General features: G+C 33.2%; 1 protein-coding gene across 8 annotated transcripts in view; it reads right to left on the bottom strand.

Moving 5' to 3' along the window:
• The window catches only part of LOC107981363 (methionine-R-sulfoxide reductase B1), a 93,002-nt gene extending 72,792 nt beyond the window's left edge, over positions 1-20,210 (bottom strand). For 2 of the 8 annotated variants that reach the window (XR_004345301.1, XR_004345302.1), the window contains exon 1: positions 17,732-20,210. Coding sequence is in view for 3 of the 8 variants with exons in the window: in XM_031930067.2 (XP_031785927.1) it covers positions 17,732-17,817 (86 nt within the window). In the remaining 5 variants the exon portion in view is untranslated. The remainder of the gene's footprint in view (positions 1-17,731) is intronic. The other 6 variants (XM_031930066.2, XM_031930064.2, XM_032602041.1 and 3 more) reach the window with 5 other exon arrangements.
• Between the last annotated feature and the right edge of the window lie 497 nt (positions 20,211-20,707).

Genomic DNA, 20,707 nt, shown 5'->3' with positions numbered 1-20,707 from the left:
TGATTTTCTTAAAAAATCCAAGTTTTCATGATGTTTTGCTATTTTTAAGCCTGGACAACTTTTTACCTAGGCAACCATTTTTAACTGACCGGCCCTCAAATTAAAGCTTTCTTCTAATGCTTTGATCGTATTAATACACATTTTTCAAATGTGCCTTCAGACATTGAGTACGTACAGTTGAGTAATGGATAGTTCTAGTTAATCCTTCCCATGTTAATTTCCCATATATATATATATATATATATATATATATATATATATATATATATGGGACATTCCACGTCATTCGTAACAAAGCTCTGCCCAAAATTCCTTTTGATCTAAAAAATTTTTAAAATATGGAAAATTTAGCATTTTTTATGTACTTTCAATTAGTGAGGGGCGTTTTTTAAAATTTTGTTCCCAGTCGGAGCTACCCGTTCCCTAACCTTAAAAAATTACCACTTTACGAAATGATCAAGCTGTCAGAAATCACAGGGGCTCAGAAAAATTCTAAGCAACGACTATTTTCATGTATTTTTATTTACACATTCTTTTACATAATGTTCCCTTCTTTCGACCATGTGTCTTAACCGATTACCACCATTTACTTTAGCGCAAGAAATGGCTGCCATGTAGTCGCCGCACAATGTCTGTGGATATAAGTTTCGCTCTAGCATAATTGCTACCGAGTTATGTAAGGACATACACTCCTGACAGGTTTCGCTCATGGCGACATACTCTGATTGACAAGTTGACAAAGCAATGCTCTGCTGCTTGTGCGTTCTCCACGCCACTGTGTTACCAAACAGTCGAATAACGTAGCCACACGTGGTCAGAGAATTTTTACAGTCTGCTAAGCTAGCGTCAGAGTAAGCTATCAGCCCCTCATCGGTTCGATTGAATGTTAACTCATAATTTCGTGTTCCTGACAAGTATTGAAATACTCTCTTAACCATATTCCATTCCTGTATAGTTGTCAGGATATAGGGTTCACCTGATGCCTACTAAGTACATTTACCACATACGAAATGTCTGGCCTCGTTGCGTTTGCCAAATAAAGTAGAGATCCGACAGCTTCTCTGTACAGTCTATTAGGAATTTGCTCTTTTCCTGATTCAGCCAGTGTGTACTCAGTTTCCTCCCTCTCTTTTCTATCATGGCTAGCGACCTCAAGTTGCCTCATTGGTGTACTAACCGGCCTGCAGCTTTCAAAGCCAAATCTACTCAACATCTTTTCTATGAATTTAGTCTGGCTCAACTTGATAACTCGCTTGGTTTGATCTCTTTCTATTTTGATCCCTAAAAATTCTTTGGGGGTACCGAGATCTTTGATTTTAAATTCAGCACTTAAATTTTTGCTCAACTTGTTCAAGACTTCGTTGTTTGAACTAGCTAACAGTATGTCGTCAACATACAATACAACAAGGATTGTATCTACACCTAAGTGTTTAATGTATAAGCACGGATCTACAATATCATTTGATGTAAAGCCTAGCTTAGTCATTACGCTTGAAAATTTATCATTCCACTTCTTGGGACTTATCTTTAATCCATAAAGTGACTTGTTTATTTTCCATAGAAATCTTTTTCTGGTATCACTGGTAATCTGTACTCCCTCTGGAACTTCCATATAAATGTCCTCTGACAGGTCACCGTACAAGAACGCAGTTTCAACATCGAGTTGTCTAATCGTGTAATTTAATTTATTCGCTATCGAGAAGAAAGCTCTTATCAGTGACATCCTGGATACTGGAGCGTATGTTTCACGTAAGTCATACACATTTTTATCTTTAAAACCCCGAATAACTAATCGACCTTTGAATTTAGTTTCGCCCTGTTCATTTGTTTTTCGCTTAAAGACCCATCTGGAGTCGATTATATTTGGTCCTGAGTTATCCATAGATAATTTAGATCTTTCTACTACGGTGTTGTTTTGTTTTTCTTTAATAGAATCTAGTTCTGATTTAATTACTCCCAACCAGTGTTCTCTCTCTGGAGAGTTTACAGCCTGTTTAAACTTTTGTGGGTCACCTAAGATTTTAGCTAGAAGAGCATGATATTTAAGATCGCTAAATTCTCTATCAAAATCAAATTCTTGTATCTCAGGATCTTCAGTTAAAAAGAACATTGCTACGGGATTCTTTTTCGGTCTACCTCTTTTCGATTTTACTTCAACTACTGTCTCCTTGACTTTTACTGATTCTACTGTTTCGAATGTCAACTCTTTCTCAGTCTCGGAGTCTGATTCCTTTTCAAATTTTAATTCTGATTGATCGTTTTCTATACTTTTACTTTGAAAGTCTTTTTTATACGTTAAATTTTCTACAAACATGTTTACAATCATATAATTTATTTTCGCTCGGTACAAGTATCGTGTATCCTGTACTCAGATATCCAACTAAAAATCCCTGCTTTGCTTGAGGCGAAAACTTGGTTTCTGTGCTGCGGGCTATCTTAAAATATGCTGCGCATCCAAAACGCTTGACCTGACTCACGCATTCAGACTGATTTGATAAGATTTTACTCAAAGGTGCCACCATGTCTACTGACTTGTGTGGTGTCCTGTTATAAATATATACAGCTGTTTTAACAGCTAGATCCCAATACGAATGCGGTAAGCCAGAGTCCAGCATCATGGCTCTTACTTTATTCTCTAGCGTTCGATTAAACTTTTCAGCAACACCGTTGTGTTGTGGTGTATCTGGACAAGCCAGTTGCAATTCTGCACCGTATTTTCCTAAGACCTCTCTAGTAGCCTGACAAACAAACTCCGCCCCCTTGTCGCATCTTAGATAACAGAATTTTTCGTCAACACCCACCAAATTGCGAAGGCTTTTAACAAATGATTCTATGTGCTCTGGCACTTCACTTCTTTACTTTGCATTGGATAAGTTAGAGCAGCTCTATTTGCATCATCGATTAAAACAACAACAAATTTACATTTTCCTGGGTGTGACTCTGGGCTGATGGGACCCATAGTATCTCCATGAACTATCTATAACGGTCTCATTGCCCTATCTCTAATCCTGTTAAACGGAAATTTGACACTGTTCGCTTGCATGCAAATTTGACAATCTTGTATGGTCTTATCTTTGTTTATATTTTCAATATTTATTTATTTATCATTTTGCTTGGCTAACACAAGTAAATATTTCTTAGATACATGTCCTAGTCTGATATGCCATAACATGGCTACTGAAATTTCCTCTCTAGGTTTATTGTGATTTTTATTCACATCTATTTTATCGACCTTACTAGTCTCTGTTTTGTGTGTTTTTCTGTTACTAGATGTTTGTAAAAAATCTGTTTCCACATCATTAAGCTCCCTAGTCTTGTCTACACTGGACCTGCCCGATACTGATTTGTTTACATTGGAGTCGTTTATTTTGACAGAGTTCTTTTTACTTCTTGTGTTATACATGATTTTAGGATTAGTTTTAGTTGCTGTATGTTTACTTAAAACCAATTGAATAGTCCAAACGGTTTCTTGTACTCTCCTGTAAGAGAGAGCGTAGAACGTGGGAGAGTTCCAAGTGGTCATCTCTAGCTTCAACAAAATTTGTCAAATTTAGAAATGTTATTAACTGCAAAACAAATTTTAATATAATTATACTGGATTGTAACATTATAAGCACTGATTTCCTAAACAACTTATTAGAAAAAGGATTCCTTCCGGGTTTTACAAATACTACAAGACCATCTAATTTCACTGCGGAGGAAGGTACATGTATTGATCATATTTTTATTATTATCCACTTTTTTTAGAAATAAAAAATGGTAAATTCAACTCAAATAACAAAGAGACAAAAACAGACATGAATTATTGCAACTACAAAAAATTATTAAGTACGGCTAAACAAATAAACTGGGCAAAATATAAAAATACAAAAGACCCGAATGAAAATATAAATGATATAATAAAAGAATTCCAATCCTGTATTAATAAATCAAAATCCAAAAAACAGAATATTCGCAATTCTAATAAAAATCCCAGAAAAGACTGGATAACAACAGCAATATTGAACTCTTGTAATACAAAACAAAGCTTATACAATGAACTGAAACAAAATCTAGATAATCATGAACTAAAAGCCAACTATAAAAAATTTGTAAAAACCTTAGATAAGGCCATAAAGGAAGCAAAAATCAACCATGATCAAAAATCAATAGAATAAATAGTAATGATTCCAGAAAACTCTGGACATGCATAAATAAAAAAATAGGTAAAACTAAAAACAAAACAGATACTAATATTTCTCATTTGAAAATTGACGATAATATTATAAAAGATAAGAAAGAAATCGTGAACAAAATGAATGAGTACTATTGTAAACTTGGAGAAACATTGAGTAATAAAATAACTACACCAATTAACAGAAATTTACAACTACCTGAAAGTAATCCAAAAACAATATTCATTAATCCCACAAATGAAACAGAAATTATACAGGTAATAAACAACTTAAAACTGAAAAAAGGTGGTATAGATGAAATTAGTGCAAGGGTATTAAAAACTATAACTCCAATTATAGCAGACACTTTGGCCTACGTGATTAATCACTGTATTGAAACGTCAATTTGGCCTGATATGCTAAAGGCGGCTGAAATTATACCAATTTATAAAGCAGGAAAAAAAATGATATGGGAAACTATAGACCCATATCGCTAATATCAAATATAGCAAAAATTTTTGAAAAAATTATTCACAATAGAATTATAAACTTTATAAATCAAAGTAAAATATTAAGCGATAAACAATTTGGTTTCATTAAGAATATTGGAACTAAGGATGCATTAGGCCTTTTATCTAAAACAATATATGAAAGCTTAGACAAAAAAAGTGAACCTATAGCTATTACATTTCTAGATCTGGCAAAGGCTTTTGACACATAAAATACTACTAGATAAACTCTATTCATATGGTATAAGAGGAAAGGGGCATAAATTGATTACAAGCTACTTAAGCAATAGAAAACAAAAAGTAAAAATAGATTCTCATGTAAGTGACTTTGAGAATGTCAATACGGGTGTCCCTCAAGGAAATATACTTGGTCCTCTGTTCTTTATAATCTATGTGAATGACCTGCTAACAAGCATGCCTAAAAACTCTATTCTATCCTATGCTGATGATACTGCAGTTATAGCAAATGGGAAAACTTGGTCAGAAGTTGAAAACAAAATGAATAAATATTTAGAAGATGTCTCTACATGGCTAGCGTTAAATAAATTAACATTAAATATACAAAAAACAGTTTATATAACTTTTGGAATCTATAGTGATAGTGTACCAAAGAAATTTGAAATTAAAATAAATAATGAAACACTAAAGAGTAAATGAAACAAAATACTTGGGAATAATTTTCGACACAAATATGAAATGGGATAAACATATAGAGAATGTTATAAATAAGACTAAATATCTGATTTACATCTTTAGTAAAATCTGAAAATTTATGAAAAATAATACATTACAAATTATATACTATGCTTTTTTCCATAGCCTGATTAGTTATGGCATGGGGTGGTGCGTATCAAAACAAACTACAACTACTGCAAAAGGTTCAAACAAGAATATTAAAAATTATAAATAAAAATACCTTTCAAAAAATAATTCCTCTAAACCTGAAACAATCTTTCGCATATGAAAGTCTTCAGGTTTACTATGATAATTTTAAATATCAATACTGTCAATCGGAGAGTAAAACTAAACACAAAATTTTAATACCACCAAAGTATAACAAAACCATGAGTACTAAAAATAGCTATATCAAAGCAATCAGTATTTTCAATAATTACCAAATGAACAAAAAAGAACAAGAAGAAAAAAAAATACAAGATTGGCTTAGGAACAATGAATAAAACAAACGCAACAATGAAAATAGATTGCCAACTTATTAATTTGTGGCTAAAATCGATATACAACCAAAATAGAGGTGCACGCCAGTGCGTAATATACTCTAAAATACAGGAATTACTGCAACATAAAAATAGAACACTAATTGAAAAAGAAATTAACAATAGTAAGTATGAATATAGAAAAGACTTAGCATCGCATAATAGTGTAACTTTAGATATTAGAACATATATTTGCGCTAAGGGCAAATGTAAGTTATACAATGATCGACAACATCGTCGTATCTCTAACTACAACTACAATAAAATGATAAACTCATATCCGAAAATTATTAATAGTCTAGATAGTATAACAAATGAAATAATAGATACATGGAAACAGGAAACGAGAAATCTAATATCAAATATATAAAATTTATCAAAGGAACAACAAATGAACTAGAAACAAAAATAGATTTTAATAGAGAAAGACATAAACCAATAGAAACGGTTTTCGACAAAATTGATGAAATGGCGGAAGAAAATAATAAAAATACAAGTAAAAAGGCGGCAATGGATGCACCTGGTCAATATATTAACAATTCACCCAGTCACAGAATGACATATGGAGATATCAATTACCTAGGTTCAAACAAGGCAATTTTTTACTTTGATAAAGGAATAAGAAGTAAACAAATATTCACAAACACAATGTGTTCACTTAAAACACAGTCATCTTACAATGACATCGTAGTTATTGATGATATAGTTTTTACTTCAACATGTAAATGTGATTCAGCTAACCAGCACAAAAAGATGTTTCCACATTATAGAGTTACCTGTGCAGTCGGACTTACGTGTAAGGATAGTAGGATCTGAGTAAGGAAGTCCGACTCAGAGACATGCTACCTTATGAATGAATGAATTGTATGGAATGATGAGTATGGCTGGAGGTAATTGCTGTGAAGATCACAGCATAACTATACAGCATCTTGTTATATCTTTTTGTTATTAAACCGGACCGGCGAACAGGAAACTACGATTTCCTCTGCAGGATTTGCGACGTTATAGTGTGTTTATTGTGTAAAATAATATCTACTCTGTATCGGATTGTAAATGTTTATGTGTAACTCTGGAAAAATAAATAAATAAAAAATAAATAAATAAATGTAAAAATGTAATAATAAAAATAAATATAAAAAAAATGTAAAAAGTGTATGATTCTGTAAAAAAACTGTAAAGCATAATCTAAATACAAACAATCTTTTATAGTGATTAACTATTTTTATTAGAATTGTATAACACTTTACAGTGTACAACTTTATAACATTAAATAAACGTTTTATCAAATTAATAAAATCTAAAAAGTGTGGACATTCGATCGTTTATTTATCGTTTTTTCCAATATTTCTTAAACTTTCATTCCAGCGTTTCAAAGTGTGGTATTAAAAGTTTTTAAAATGTTTTTAGAACCGTTTCATGTTAGAGCTACATTAAAACATTCACTAAACATATTTATTATTTATTTTATCATTACTATCAAAATTTGGTAATATTTTGATACTTGCTAATGAGAATTTTTATTGTAAAAAATATCAAAATATTTAATTATATTTTAATTTTAAATATTATGACATATAGTAAAGTTAGTTTACTTAATTTTTTTTTCAAGAGATAAATAGCATTATCGTTTTTGTTAAAAAAAAAACGAATACAAGTTAAAAGATAATTTCATAGCACCTGCACGTTCGGTCTTGCTTCGCTTGCGGTAAACATATTTTTCTAATCAGAATTTTTATAATAAAAAATATAAAAATATTCCTAAATTATGTTACCTATTGTAATAATTGCTTAACTATTATATTTAAAATATGTTTCGCATAAAATGCGTTTTATCAGACTATGATATTATTTTGATACTTCGTTGCTATGTATGTTTATTTGGAAATATAAGTTACAAAACCTTCTCATCGAAACAAATTCATCTGCTGTCCAATGCAACCAACAAAGATTCTAAATTTTAAAAATTATTCTAAGTTTATAATTTTTTAATGATATTAATTGAGTTGTACTTGCTATCACTGTGTAAACGTTGCAGACGCTACTCTTGTCTTTGATATATTTTCTGACGGTAAAGTTTTAGTAAAAATTGTATCACACGTTGTTTAACCTAGAATTCTTTTAAAATATTTAAATCAAAGTTTAGATTATTATTCTCATTTATTAAATTTTGATTTGAAGTATATTTCAAATAATATTATTTTGTATACTGTTGTAGTCCAGAATCTTTCTCTATAGTTTAGTTTTGTTTCAAATTCTACAAAATTTATTAGCTGTTACATTCCACATGGTATTTTTAATGACAGAAAAATTAGTTTGAAACAGACATAATTAACTTTTAAGCTAATATAGCTTTTGTATACTTGTCCATGATTAATTGAAGCATCTAAAATATTTATAATGTCTGAGTCTACTGCAAAGCATTCTTTTCCAACAGTTTATGTTGACAGATGTATTAATCCATTTGATATTAATGGACATAGAGGTAAAGGTCTTCGCAAAGTTTCAAAAAAATTTTTGTTAGATTATTCAGATATACTTGAAACAGATATGATTTGTTCATCTTGTAGAAAGTCGTACTCTTCTGTAAATTTTAATTTATCGAATAACTCTCTAAATGAGCCGAGTGAGGAAGAAAATGAAAGACCACAAAATAAGAGAATTCGTCTGTTGAGAGAAGCTCAACTAGAACAAATGTTGGATGGTCTGAAAAGTAAGTTATCTTCTTTACCTCCAAATGATCCATTGATAGTTTCTATTTTGACAATAGTACCTGAATGCTGGACATTACGCGATATTGAATCAGTTTAATGTCTCTTTAAGAATTGCAAAAAAGGGGAAAGATTTGAAAGATGAATTCGGTATCTTAGCGATTCCTGATCCGAAAAAAGGGAAAAGTTTACCTGAAATTACAATTAAAGAGGCAAACAAATTTTATGAATCTGATATTAACAGTCGAGTTATGCCGAATAAGAAAGATGTAGTTAAAATGAACGGAAATGGTGAAACTCAGTATGTTCCAAAAAGATTGCTACTATGTGATATTAAAGTATTGTATCGAACTTTTAAAGAAGAATGTCCACAATTTCCTATCAGCTTTAGTAAATTCGCCGAACTACGTCCAAAATGGTGTATTTTGACTGGTGAAAGAGGCACGCATAGCGCGTGTGTATGTGTAATACACAAAAATTTCAAGGCCATGCTTGAAGCATCCAAATTGATTATTCTTACGAAGGGATCTGGTGATCCAATAAATGGTTATATCGATTGCTTTTCGTTCATCTTATGCAGAAATCAAAATCCTGCTTGTTTTTTAGAAAGTTGTCAAAATATGGTAATTTTTTTAAATTTGAAGAACACGTATCATCTGTATTATACGAAAATAAGATTGAAGAATTAATTTTTAGTGTCTGGCAGTCAACAAATAAATGTACTTTAAAAAGAGAATGTCTTTCGGTGGATGATTTTACGTCTGAATTGTCTTTGAGTTTAAAAAAACTTATACCACATCATTTCATTGCAAAAAGTCAATCTAAATATATAAAAGATCAGAAGAACAATTTACAAGAGCACGACGGGCTTCTGGAGATGGATTATTCTGAAAATTTTGCTTATGTCGTTCAGGATGCTGCTCAGCAATTTCATTTTAACAATGATCAGTGTACAATAAATGTTGCAGTACTATATTACAGAGAAGATAATGAAACAAGGCATTGTAGTTTTATAGCACTTTCTGAATGTACTACTCATGATACGACCGCAGTTTATATTTTACAAGAAAAGATTATTTCTGAAATAAAGAAAAGATTCCCAAAAATGAATAAGATTATATACGTCACAGATGGTGCAAAGCAGCACTGTTAGGTGGAAACTTGAAGAGTTTTCCCTTTTGTGCGAGTTTGCCTATCTGACACGCTCTACAGGTGTCCAGGGAGGAATCTGGTCAGGATTCGTGTCCCTGCCTACAAATGTCTTCTCTCCTTTTTGGTGGTGGTCCAAATCAATAATGAAAAAGCTTACCTTGGATTTATTAGCTGAAGAAGTTCCTAGATGGGTTGCTCTTCCTTGTTCTATCTTTTTCCTCCCTTTTATTTTGGAAACTTGGAATTGGTGTGGTACAGATGTGAGAAATTCTCTTAGATTGAATCTTGGAAATGAACGCTATTGAATCTGACTAAAACGAATCTAAATCTCTGAATAAAAATCTGAATGTAACTTCGAAATCTATCGGTCCGCCGGCTTCTTTGCCCGATCACGGAGTGAGAGAGCAGCGTGGTTCGAGAGCGCTCGGAAGAGGTTCCATACCTCCCACGCCGTCGCCAGCTTACTTCCCCTTAGCCGCGTTACAGTGTCGACGCTTGTTGCACTCATTAGGCCTTACGGGGCCTGGCAACTAGTTACGCGCCGAAACTGCAACGCAGCTCCGTACGTGCGCCTCTAGCCGTTGGCGGGGAAGTTGTTTAGGTCAGCGAGATTCTTAGCCACTTGATACTTTTGTGGCCTTGAGTCTCGCTGTACCTTTATACGTGTGGAACTTTCTCGAAGCCACACTTGAAATTATTATTTCAAATGTGAATCGATAAAGTTGTCACTTAACAAGCACTATAAAAATAGATATCAAATGATGAACTTGGTTAATCTTGAGCCAGATTTCCAAATAATGGCGGATTGGCATTTTCATGCTACTGCTCATGGAAAGGGTTCATGTAACGGAGTAGGAGCCGTGGTAAAAAGAGAAGCTACTCGTACCAGATTGCAGACCAAAGCTACGGAAGCGATTTTAAATTTAAAACAACTTTATGACTGGACAAGACAAAAGTTCCAAATAATAACATTCTTTCACTATTCCAAAAAAGATTACGAAAAAACTTCAAGATCACTAAAGAAAAGATTCTCGGCTGCACCGTCTATTACAAAAATTTCAGAAGGACATGCGTTTTTAGTTTCTCCCGACAAAAAAATTACTGTGTTTAGATACTCTAATGCACCAAGTCCATTATCAATAGTACAATATTAATAATTGAATTTAAAATATGTTCAACAAAATAATACAAATATACAAAAATAAAAGTAATAATTAAAAAACTTAAAAAATAAAGTAATGCGGGCTTTGTAATAAAGACAGTCTCAACCCTGTAAAACGCAGAGAGCTTTCATAGGAATCAATAAAAAAATATCACAGTATAAACTATATTATCAGTAATCAGTTACATTATTTAAGTGCACTGAAGTAAAAGTAAAAAAATAAAATTTAGCTTCGTGATCAAATTCAGTGGACCAAAATTCATAAAAATAGCCTTCGTCAATGATTTTCCTCTAGATGTAAATTTCTTAATCGCGTAAAAAAGACATTTTGGATAATTTTTTGAGGTTAGGGACGAGCGCTTGAGGTATCGGTAAAAAAGACGGCCGGTTTCGTGTTCAGCAGCACAAAATACATAAAAATACTCTCTGTCAATAATTTTCCTTCCGCGCCGATCACAGGATAAACCTCTCAACTGTGTGAACAATAAATTTGGGGGGGGGGGGGTTTGGAGGTTAGGGACGAACGCTTGAGGTATCGGTAAAAAATACCGTCGGATTCTTGTTCAGCAGCTCAAAATACATGAAAATAGTCGTTGCTTAGAATTTTGCTGAGCCCCTGTGATTTCTGAAAGCTTGATCATTTCGTAAAGTAGTAATTTTTTAAGGTTAGGGAACACGTAGCTCCGTGTGGGAACAAAATTTAAAAAATCGCCCCTCACTAATTGAAAGTACATTAAAAATGCTAAAATTTCCATATTTTTAAAAACTTTTAGATCAAAAGGAATTTTGGGCAGAGCTTTGTTACGTTTGACGTGGAACGTCCCATATATATATATATATACCCATATATATATATATATATATATATATATATATATATATATATATATATATATATATATATATATAGACACACACACACACACACACACACACACACACACAACGAACAAAATGAGCCCTTATAGAGTCGTTATAGCCGTAATTTCGAGTGAATCAAGACTTTTGATCACTTTTTTGGCTTTTCCGTCCACTGTCGGCGGCCCCACGTGGTGGGTAAGAGATAACTTGCCGATATCAGCAAGTTAGCGACCATGTGGCGCTAGCATCGACTATGTAATAAACTACCTAAGCGCAGCAAGATGGCGTGCGTATATAAAGCATTGGAGATAGGGATAGCCCCGGACATATAAAGAGTTCCACTGCGCTGACGGTAGCATTCTATCTCTGATGCATGAGCCAAGCCGATGAGATCAACTGTTGATCATCATCTACCGACTAATCGTCCGGATGCTTAGTATGCAACGAGCATAGCGCTCTCGAAAGGTTATCCGGGGGATTATCCCTCTCTCCACATAGAATATCAGTTTTCAATCTTCTGTACATTATGCACAAATATATAAATGATTCTCTTCTCTAATTAAAGTCTTCTTAACCTGATTTTATCCACCTCCCACCCCTGTCTTTCTCTTTCATGGACAGGACTGTTGATCCCTGCCTTGACTGAGCCGGTAATACACAGATGTGGACGTAAGATAGTGGTTCCTCCCGAAGCATCTCTTAATTACGCAGACCATTGATCCTCACCCGTAGTATCGGATGATCCTCGGTCATTCATAACATTCGTCGGGTGTGCTTATTTCTTCCTTATTTCTTCTATTCAGGCATAGAACTTATACGCGGTTCGTGGCTAACATAAACCGGACCGTTTCAGTAGATAAGCTATAGTGATACCAATAATTCATGTTAATACTACTTAAATTCAATTTACTAAATTATTTTTCTAATTCACCGCAAAGTAAGAAAAAAAATGTTCGTTTTAGCGGGGGTTTGAACCAGGGACCTTTGGGTTGCGAGTCGAACATTTAACCGACTTACCCATCGGACCCTGTTGCAAAGTAAGGTTTATTGAATCAGTGATATAGGTTATCTACTACTAATAACTTTTTGTGTGATTCTAATTCATACATTTTTAAAGTTTATTATTTTAATTATGGCAAGCAGAAAAAAATTAAGTCACAGGAATTTGAACTTCGGGATTTTTCGATCTCGAGCATGTCGCCTACTCAAATCGACCATTCTGACCTCTTAACGTGCTACTTGAATCTTTTGTATCCATTTTGTTCAGGCAGAGAACTTGTATTCGTAGAATACTTTTGCGAATATTCTTTCCATTTATAGGCCAGGGTGTAGGGATTTGAAACTGCCTTATTGTGAAATAATTTGTTACAGAAAATCGTCTGTGCGATCATGTAAAGGATGTTAAGCAGATGAAAAGGTATATGTTTTTCACTCGCATTTCCGTTACTTATTGTTAGTTGTTAACAATTAATTGCAAAAAAACGCGATTTTTGTCTTTTTTGCTTATAACTTTAAAACTAAGTGAGCTATCTATATGACTCAACGAGATGATTTGTAGAGAATAAAAAAATCTACAAAATGAGAGGTCCAACGCCTTAATCGGATAATTAAATTCTGAGATAATTAAGAAAAACCGAAAAATTAGTTCACAAAAACATTACACTGTTCCATACGTAATAATTTTTTTCTGAAAACAGACCAAAGAATCGGATTCCCCTGATTCCGTTACCCCAAAATAAAAAAAAATCATTCAAATAGCTACAGTAAATGCTGAGAAATGTTAACGCAAAGATAGGCAACGTGCGCGCCGCGCGCGTCTATTACTATATATACGCCTCTCCTCCAGCGCTGCTCCGTCCCCCAACGCTCGACTGCGAGCGCGCGCTCGGCCGATTTTCGCGGACTTTTCGACGGTTTTTCGCATACCTCCAGGCCCTTGATCAAAAAACTGAAATCTACGTTTTGTACTGCACGATGTCAACTTTTCGACCTTTTTTTGAAATTTCAATCTGACTTACGGTAGAGCATACAGGTCTACCGGAAAAAAAACGCACCGCGAACTTTGAATCGCGATTTTGAGCAAACTAATAATCCGACATCACCCAACTTTTGCACATATAAAGAACATTATAATCCCTACTTATTCCCAAAATTTTAGCGCTCCAGCCCAAAAACTGACGGAGCTATGAATTTTCTAACAAAAGGCCTAATTTTTCGGTTTTTCTTAATTATCTCAGAATCTAATTATCCGATTGAGGCGTTGGACCTTACATTTTGTAGATTTTTGTATTCTCTACAAATCATCTCGTTGAGGCATACTGATAGCTTCCTTAGTTTTAAAGTTATAAGCAAAAAAAAGACAAAAATCGCGTTTTTTTGCAATGAATTGTTAATAACTAACAATAAGGAACGGAAATGCGAGTGAAAAACATATACCTTTTCATCTGCTTAACATCCTTTACATGATCGCACAATCGGTTTACTGTAACAAATTATGTCATGTGAAAATGCTCTACAGCTTGGCCTATTAGAGGAGGATGACGAGGAATCCTTTTTCGTTTTATCGTCTTTTGGGAGCAATCGATTACCATGAGTAGTAAGCGTTAAATAAAATCGCTCTTATTCACGACAGGCTCTTAAATTTTGTCTTAGTAGAGATTTTGAAAATTCGAAAACATATCATACAATATGGCGTGTTGATAACGGTTGATATCTAAATTTAAGTTGCTATATGGATAGTATTGAGAGTTTAGGAAAAGCTTCGCGTTGCTTATATCGCAATGGTCGAATTGACTAGCATTCTCAGTTTGCTGATTCTTACGATTTCTTTGAAATCCTAAGATTACGCAAAGTGTGGTTTTTTCAACTGGTTGGAAGTATTGACAGTCCACACATTTTTAGTCAAGGTTGGAAAAACCGAATACTCGTATAACTCCTAACTGCGGAAACTCATACTAATCGGTCGATCCTTCTCTATGTAGTTTAGAATTCGAATTTTTTTAATGTTGAATGCCAAGACGTATGGCATGAGCCATTCAACTTTTTGTCAATTCTAATTTATAGTCCTCGAAAGTAGCGACATCCGCCACAAGAGTCGCCGTCTGAATAATAGCATTCAAATCGTTTCGCGACCTAGTCAGTACAAGCACTTGTTTCGCGTCGACTACGATCTTTCTGCAATCTTTGGCAAACCCGAATATCATACTCAGCGGTACGTTAACGTCAAAGTAGTCGGAGACATTGGTTAGTGATTCACTTTCTGCAATGTCTAACCAGCCTGCATTTTTCATTATTAAATATTGACTAGGATTGTGTGAAATCCAGCTTTTCATGACTGTGGTCAAACCGACATTTTTACACTCGTCGATTTTTACAGCAATAATTTCATATCCGATCTCTTCAAACATGTGACAGATAGCATTATTTACAAACTTAGTGTGTGCTATAGCAGTGTCATTTGATTTCGTTAATTTACCGCGAATGTGCAGTGAACTACGTGATGATAAAAGGCTCAAATCTTGATGTTGAATAGCGATGCGAATCTCGACGCTATTTTTAAAAGATAAGACCGTGTAGGGTTGATGGGCGTGCATATTATAGTGTGCTAACGACTCATCAAAGTTTACTGTTGACTGTATCCTTAGAATCTTGTCCATTTTTTGTTTAACAGCAGAATAGTTAATTTCCACCAGGAGCGATGATACGCAAATTTAGGTTTTTTAGGAACTGAATGTTTTGCCGAGTTAGCGCTTTAATGTTTCGCTGATGACTGATAACTGAGCGACTCGTCGGTTTGCTTATATAGTCTTTACCGACTTTGCTATTATAAACTATATTTTATACTTATATGATTTACTTAACTTAAGTTTAGTTTGAATCGAAGCAGAGTTTTATTAATGAGCTAGTTACCAAATTTTATAATAACTTATTATTAAATTTTAATCATAATAAAAATTCAAAATGTAACTCACTATTAAAAAAGAATATGTAAATGTCATTTGTACATATTTAAAAATAGATAATTAAATAAATAACTACTATTGTTAATTACTTCTATTCCAGGGTCGTAATTAATCGATTAGTTTTTTTTTAATTACCAATTAGCTTATAATCGTTAATTAAATTTTTTCTAATCGACGTTTAAAATTTGATTTTTTTTTTTAACTAACAATAAATATACATGGGACATTTCGCACCAACTGTGACAAAGCTTTAAATCATTTTCAGCAATAAATTTTTCAAAGGTCATACAAATTATGATTTTGTCTCCACTTACGATTGATGAGTGGCACTTTTTTAAATTTTGGCTTCTGACAAAGCTGTAACATAATTCTTTGCAACTTAGCTGATAAGTATTTATTAAAATTGAATTGAATTAAATTTTAATCATCCATTGGAAAACTTTTCATTAACGATTAAAGTTTATTGTCAATTAGAAAAATTTTAAGCAACAATTAAATTTTAATTTATGAATTGTCAATGGTCTAATTACTATTTCTGCAACACTATTCTATTCCTATATAACCTAACTATAAAAAAAAAAAATATTAGTAGCAGATATTGCTCTCTTAAAAAAGTGATGGGCTTTGTTGTGAAGCATTTAATTGAGAATTGGTCGCCTGGTACAAGAATTAAGGAATGCGAATCAGAAATACAGATTTTATTACATAACCTAAACGCTTCAAACTGTTGGTGCTAAGCAGGCAGCAAAATTTAAATGTTAATTATGACATGATAAGGAGTGCGCAAGGCACACTTAAATTTCCTAGTAAATGTAAAAGCGTGATGAACTAGCTATCATCCAACATGTAAACATAACCACATATTTTTCTCGCAACTTATACACAGGAAGTACATACTTTTACATGGTTGCAATACATATCTCTACTTTACCTGGAAAATACGTGTCTGTACTTCATCCACGTAGATCCACGGAGATCCATGTATATCCACATAAAAAATTTGTCAGTGAAGTAAATATTCAAACACGTAATTATGTGGATCTATGTGGATTTATGTGGGTTTGTGGTGCGAATAGACACTAGCAATTAATTTAATCTACTTTTATTGGCCTTTGTGCTACATTTTGATATTTTGAAAATGAAGGTTTAAAACAAAAAAAGTACAATAAAATTTTAAATCTCCGTAGGGGCGCACTAACAGATCCATCATAAAAAAGAGCTTCCAAAACCAGAGGTGATGGGGAGGGGAAAGAAAACAGTTGCAAAAATATAATTTTTATAAAAAGAATGCCTCTAAAACCAAGGAGGAGAAGAGAAGAATCACATTTCATATTGGGTATTTTAGGCCAACTAGTTAGGTTCTATCTAACTTTTTTAATAAGGTTAAAAAAAATCTATGAAGTAAGCACAAAATTTGGAGCAATTTTATAAGTTGGAGAAGCAACAGAGTGCAAGACAGCTACAGTGTAAAGATAATAAATCAGTCCATCAAGTAACCTTATAGGCAAATAAATCCTCTCTTGCATTTTTTGTCGAACAAATAGCACCTCCATACTTCAAAAATGGGTGTCTAACGAGCCCATTATGAGCCTCAGGTACCACTAAGTACTGAAAATGTCTACAATCATATATATGACCGTAGACAACATTACGGTCAAATATATGAATTCTTAGAATAGAGATGATATAAATACATAAATACAATATAAAAAAATACAAAAACACAATAAAATAAATACATAAAGAGAATAGAGATTACATAATAAAAAATTATGTTTACTACTAAAAGCTATTCTGCAATAATTTTGTAAGTGACAACCACAAAATGGATAATTCTACACAAAGAAAAATATACATTTAAGCAGATTATTTAAATACAGAATTTTTTGAAATTAAATTACTTATTATTCTTTGAAACAACAATTTTTATCATTGTAGGAAATATAATAATTTCATAATTTCTTATAATTTTCACAAAAATTAAATTGCACAGAATTTTGAATAAATACCTTTCAGTGCCTTTTTCCTGTGTAACATACCATTGAATTGGAGTCAATCGGATTTTTAGATCATCTTTACAAACATTTGTTGACATTTTTCTCAATGAACAAAAATATTTGACTGGTACAGAAAGTAGGAATAAATATGAAGTATCAGAAAGTCAGATCCAAGGTGAAGTCTAAGGTTAACCCACAATAGACTGCCCCAACTTATCTTGCACAAAAATTAATTAAACAGTAAAGAACAATTTTATTACAATTTTCTATACTAATATTTTATACTAAATGTTTTATGGATACGCTTTTGATTTTTTTCTTAAAAAATTTGTCTGCAAAAACGTAATGTTTTTTTTTTTTTTTTTTTTTTGTAAGTTTTGGAACGGAAAATCTCAAGTTTTCCGCGTTCCGCGGCTGGGCTCAAAAAGCCAAAACGCCGACCCCACAGCTGTTTTTGTCTTGGCAGGGAAAGAACCCTGTGTTCTTGAGTGTTTCTTGGTAATATGGTTTCTTAACTTGACTTGATTTTCTTCTTTATGGATTTTGTCTTGGCTTTATCTTTTCTTTTCCCTCACAGTCTTGCCTTCTTTCGTCACTCAGTCCGATGGTGTCGCCCTCTGTTATTTGCCTTTAAAACCACTCACTTCCACATAAAAGCGGGCTTTTTGGATTAGGCATATGGAGTGTGGTATCGTTTTTGCATTTCAGTCAGATCTCTATACCGGACCTTATCACAAAGTTCGTCAGGGCTTTTAGGACTTGAGGGTCCATGGTTGCCATAATAGAATCAATATTGATTCCATTGATAGATTCCCGTGACTTGTAAAAATTCAGTAAAATCCTTTCTCAATACAATATTCTGATTACAGTCCCAGATCAAGTGTTCAAGATCACAGTAGTCGTGACCGCAGACACACGCTGGGAATTCGCTTAGATTCAATTTATACAATCTGTCCGGAGTGTGTTGTGAGTTAGTCAGGATTCTTAAGTATATAGTAAGTTGTTTTTTGTTGAGGGAGTGGTAAATCTTAGAGAGGTTGTTAGGGTTTGTGAAGGAGATTTTGCGGGTGTATTTTCTACATCTCTTTTCTACTTCAAAACAGTGTTCTTTATGCCACTCAATCTCAGCTCCATTCATTGACCTTTGGAATATTTGGTACCAATGTGATTTTATCTCTACAACCTCCAACATATTTAGCGCAAGTTTAGCTTCTCTGTCTGCTGTTTCGTTTCCTTTAATATTTTTGTGGCTAGGGATCCAAGCCAATTCAATATGCCCTATATATCTTTTAATAAATAATAGGTTTAGCTTGCAATCCAAAGCGGTAGCAGGCAATTTTGCATCGATTCTGTTACATTTAATATATGTTAAGGCCTGTTTTGAATCGGTCAAAATTACGGGATTTTTAACTCTATTATTTTTTATGTACTGTAGCGCCATTAAAATCGCGTATAACTCGGCCTCTGTGCTCGTGGATAATTTTGTTATTTTAATTTTTTTCGTTATGTTTTGGTTTTCAAAATAAAAAGCTGCGCCTTGAATGTTCTTATCGTTTACAAATGAAGCGTCGACGTAAAATCTGTTATGTTCTTTATATTTTTGTAGGATTAGTTTTTCGTAATTTTGGTTCGGGTTCTCACTGTTTTCCTGCATATTTAGGTTTACGTCAGTTTCCTGTATTTGAGATTGTAAAGGGAATTCATAGTTTAAGGGTAGTTCAGTCTTGGCAATTTGGTGAAGTTTGTTTTTAACTTTATTATATCTGTTAATTACAGTTCTCATAATAAATTTGGATTTTGTTTTTTTTTTATTTTTTGCAATGTTTTCAGACAAGAGTTTGAGTTTTGGTATTAGAGGATGGCTTTTGAGGCTGGCTGTTTTAAGAAGGTATTTGTCAATCAAGTTTGTTCTGCGGTGTGCTAATGAGGTCTCTTGGGTTATGTTTAGGGTAACGACATTGGAGGTGTATTTTGGAAGACCTAAGCAAATTTTTAATCCCGCGTTTTGTACCGTTTCAAGTTTTTTAAGGTGTGATTCCGCTGCATTCCCAAAGCAAGTATATCCCCATTCAAGTATGGACCGCGTAAGTGCTTTATAGGTGTTGATTAGAGTCTTATGATTCACGCCCCAATTTTTGTTCGCAAAAGCTTTGATTATATTTAATGTGGTACTAGCTCTATTTTTAATGTTATCTATATGGGCATTCCATTTAAGTTTATCGTCAAAAATTATTCCTAGAAATTTTACCTTTTTAACCGTGTGTAGTTTAGTGTCGCCTATTGTAAGTATAGCGTCTTTTTTAATTGACCTTTTATTATGTATTATTATATAATTAGATTTATGCGGTGCTATGTTAAGATCCCTACTCTTCAACCAACTTCTTAACTGTTTTACTCCTTCCTCCAATTTTAGTGTTGCTATTTCCGGACTGGAATGAGAGAACGTTAAAGCGCAATCGTCTGCAAATTGGAAATTTTTACATTCACCAACTTTATGTGATATATTTCTCACATAGAGATTAAATAAAATTGGACTTAGGACTGAACCTTGAGGGAGTCCTTTAGTGGTGGTATTGTCCATGATATGTTTTTTATTTAAATAGAATGATATTTTTCTAAAACTAATGATTCTTTGAATAAAGGCTGTAATTTTCTCTGAGATTTTCAATTTAAGTAGTTCTTTAATTAAGATCTGGGGGTTGACGTTATCAAAAGCGCCTTCTATGTCAAGCATTAAGATCGCAAATACTTGCTTTTTTGAAAGTGCTAAGTAAGCTTCCGTTGTCAGTATAGTCGTGCTATCTTGCGTTGACTTTTGTTTGCGAAAGCCAAATTGGGAGATCGGGAGCAAATAATCGTTCTCTACATACCAGTCCAGACGTACTTTTATTATTCTTTCTAAAAGTTTTAACAAGTTGGATGTTAAAGCTATCGGTCTAAATCCCTTGTTTTCCGGTTTGGGGATTAAAATTGTTATATACTCAGTCC

The sequence above is a fragment of the Nasonia vitripennis genome, assembly GCF_009193385.2.
Source record: "Nasonia vitripennis strain AsymCx chromosome 4 unlocalized genomic scaffold, Nvit_psr_1.1 chr4_random0008, whole genome shotgun sequence".
NCBI lineage: Eukaryota > Metazoa > Arthropoda > Insecta > Hymenoptera > Pteromalidae > Nasonia > Nasonia vitripennis.
The sequence above is the reverse complement of the archived record's forward strand: the minus strand, read 5'-3'. Positions and strand labels throughout refer to the sequence as shown.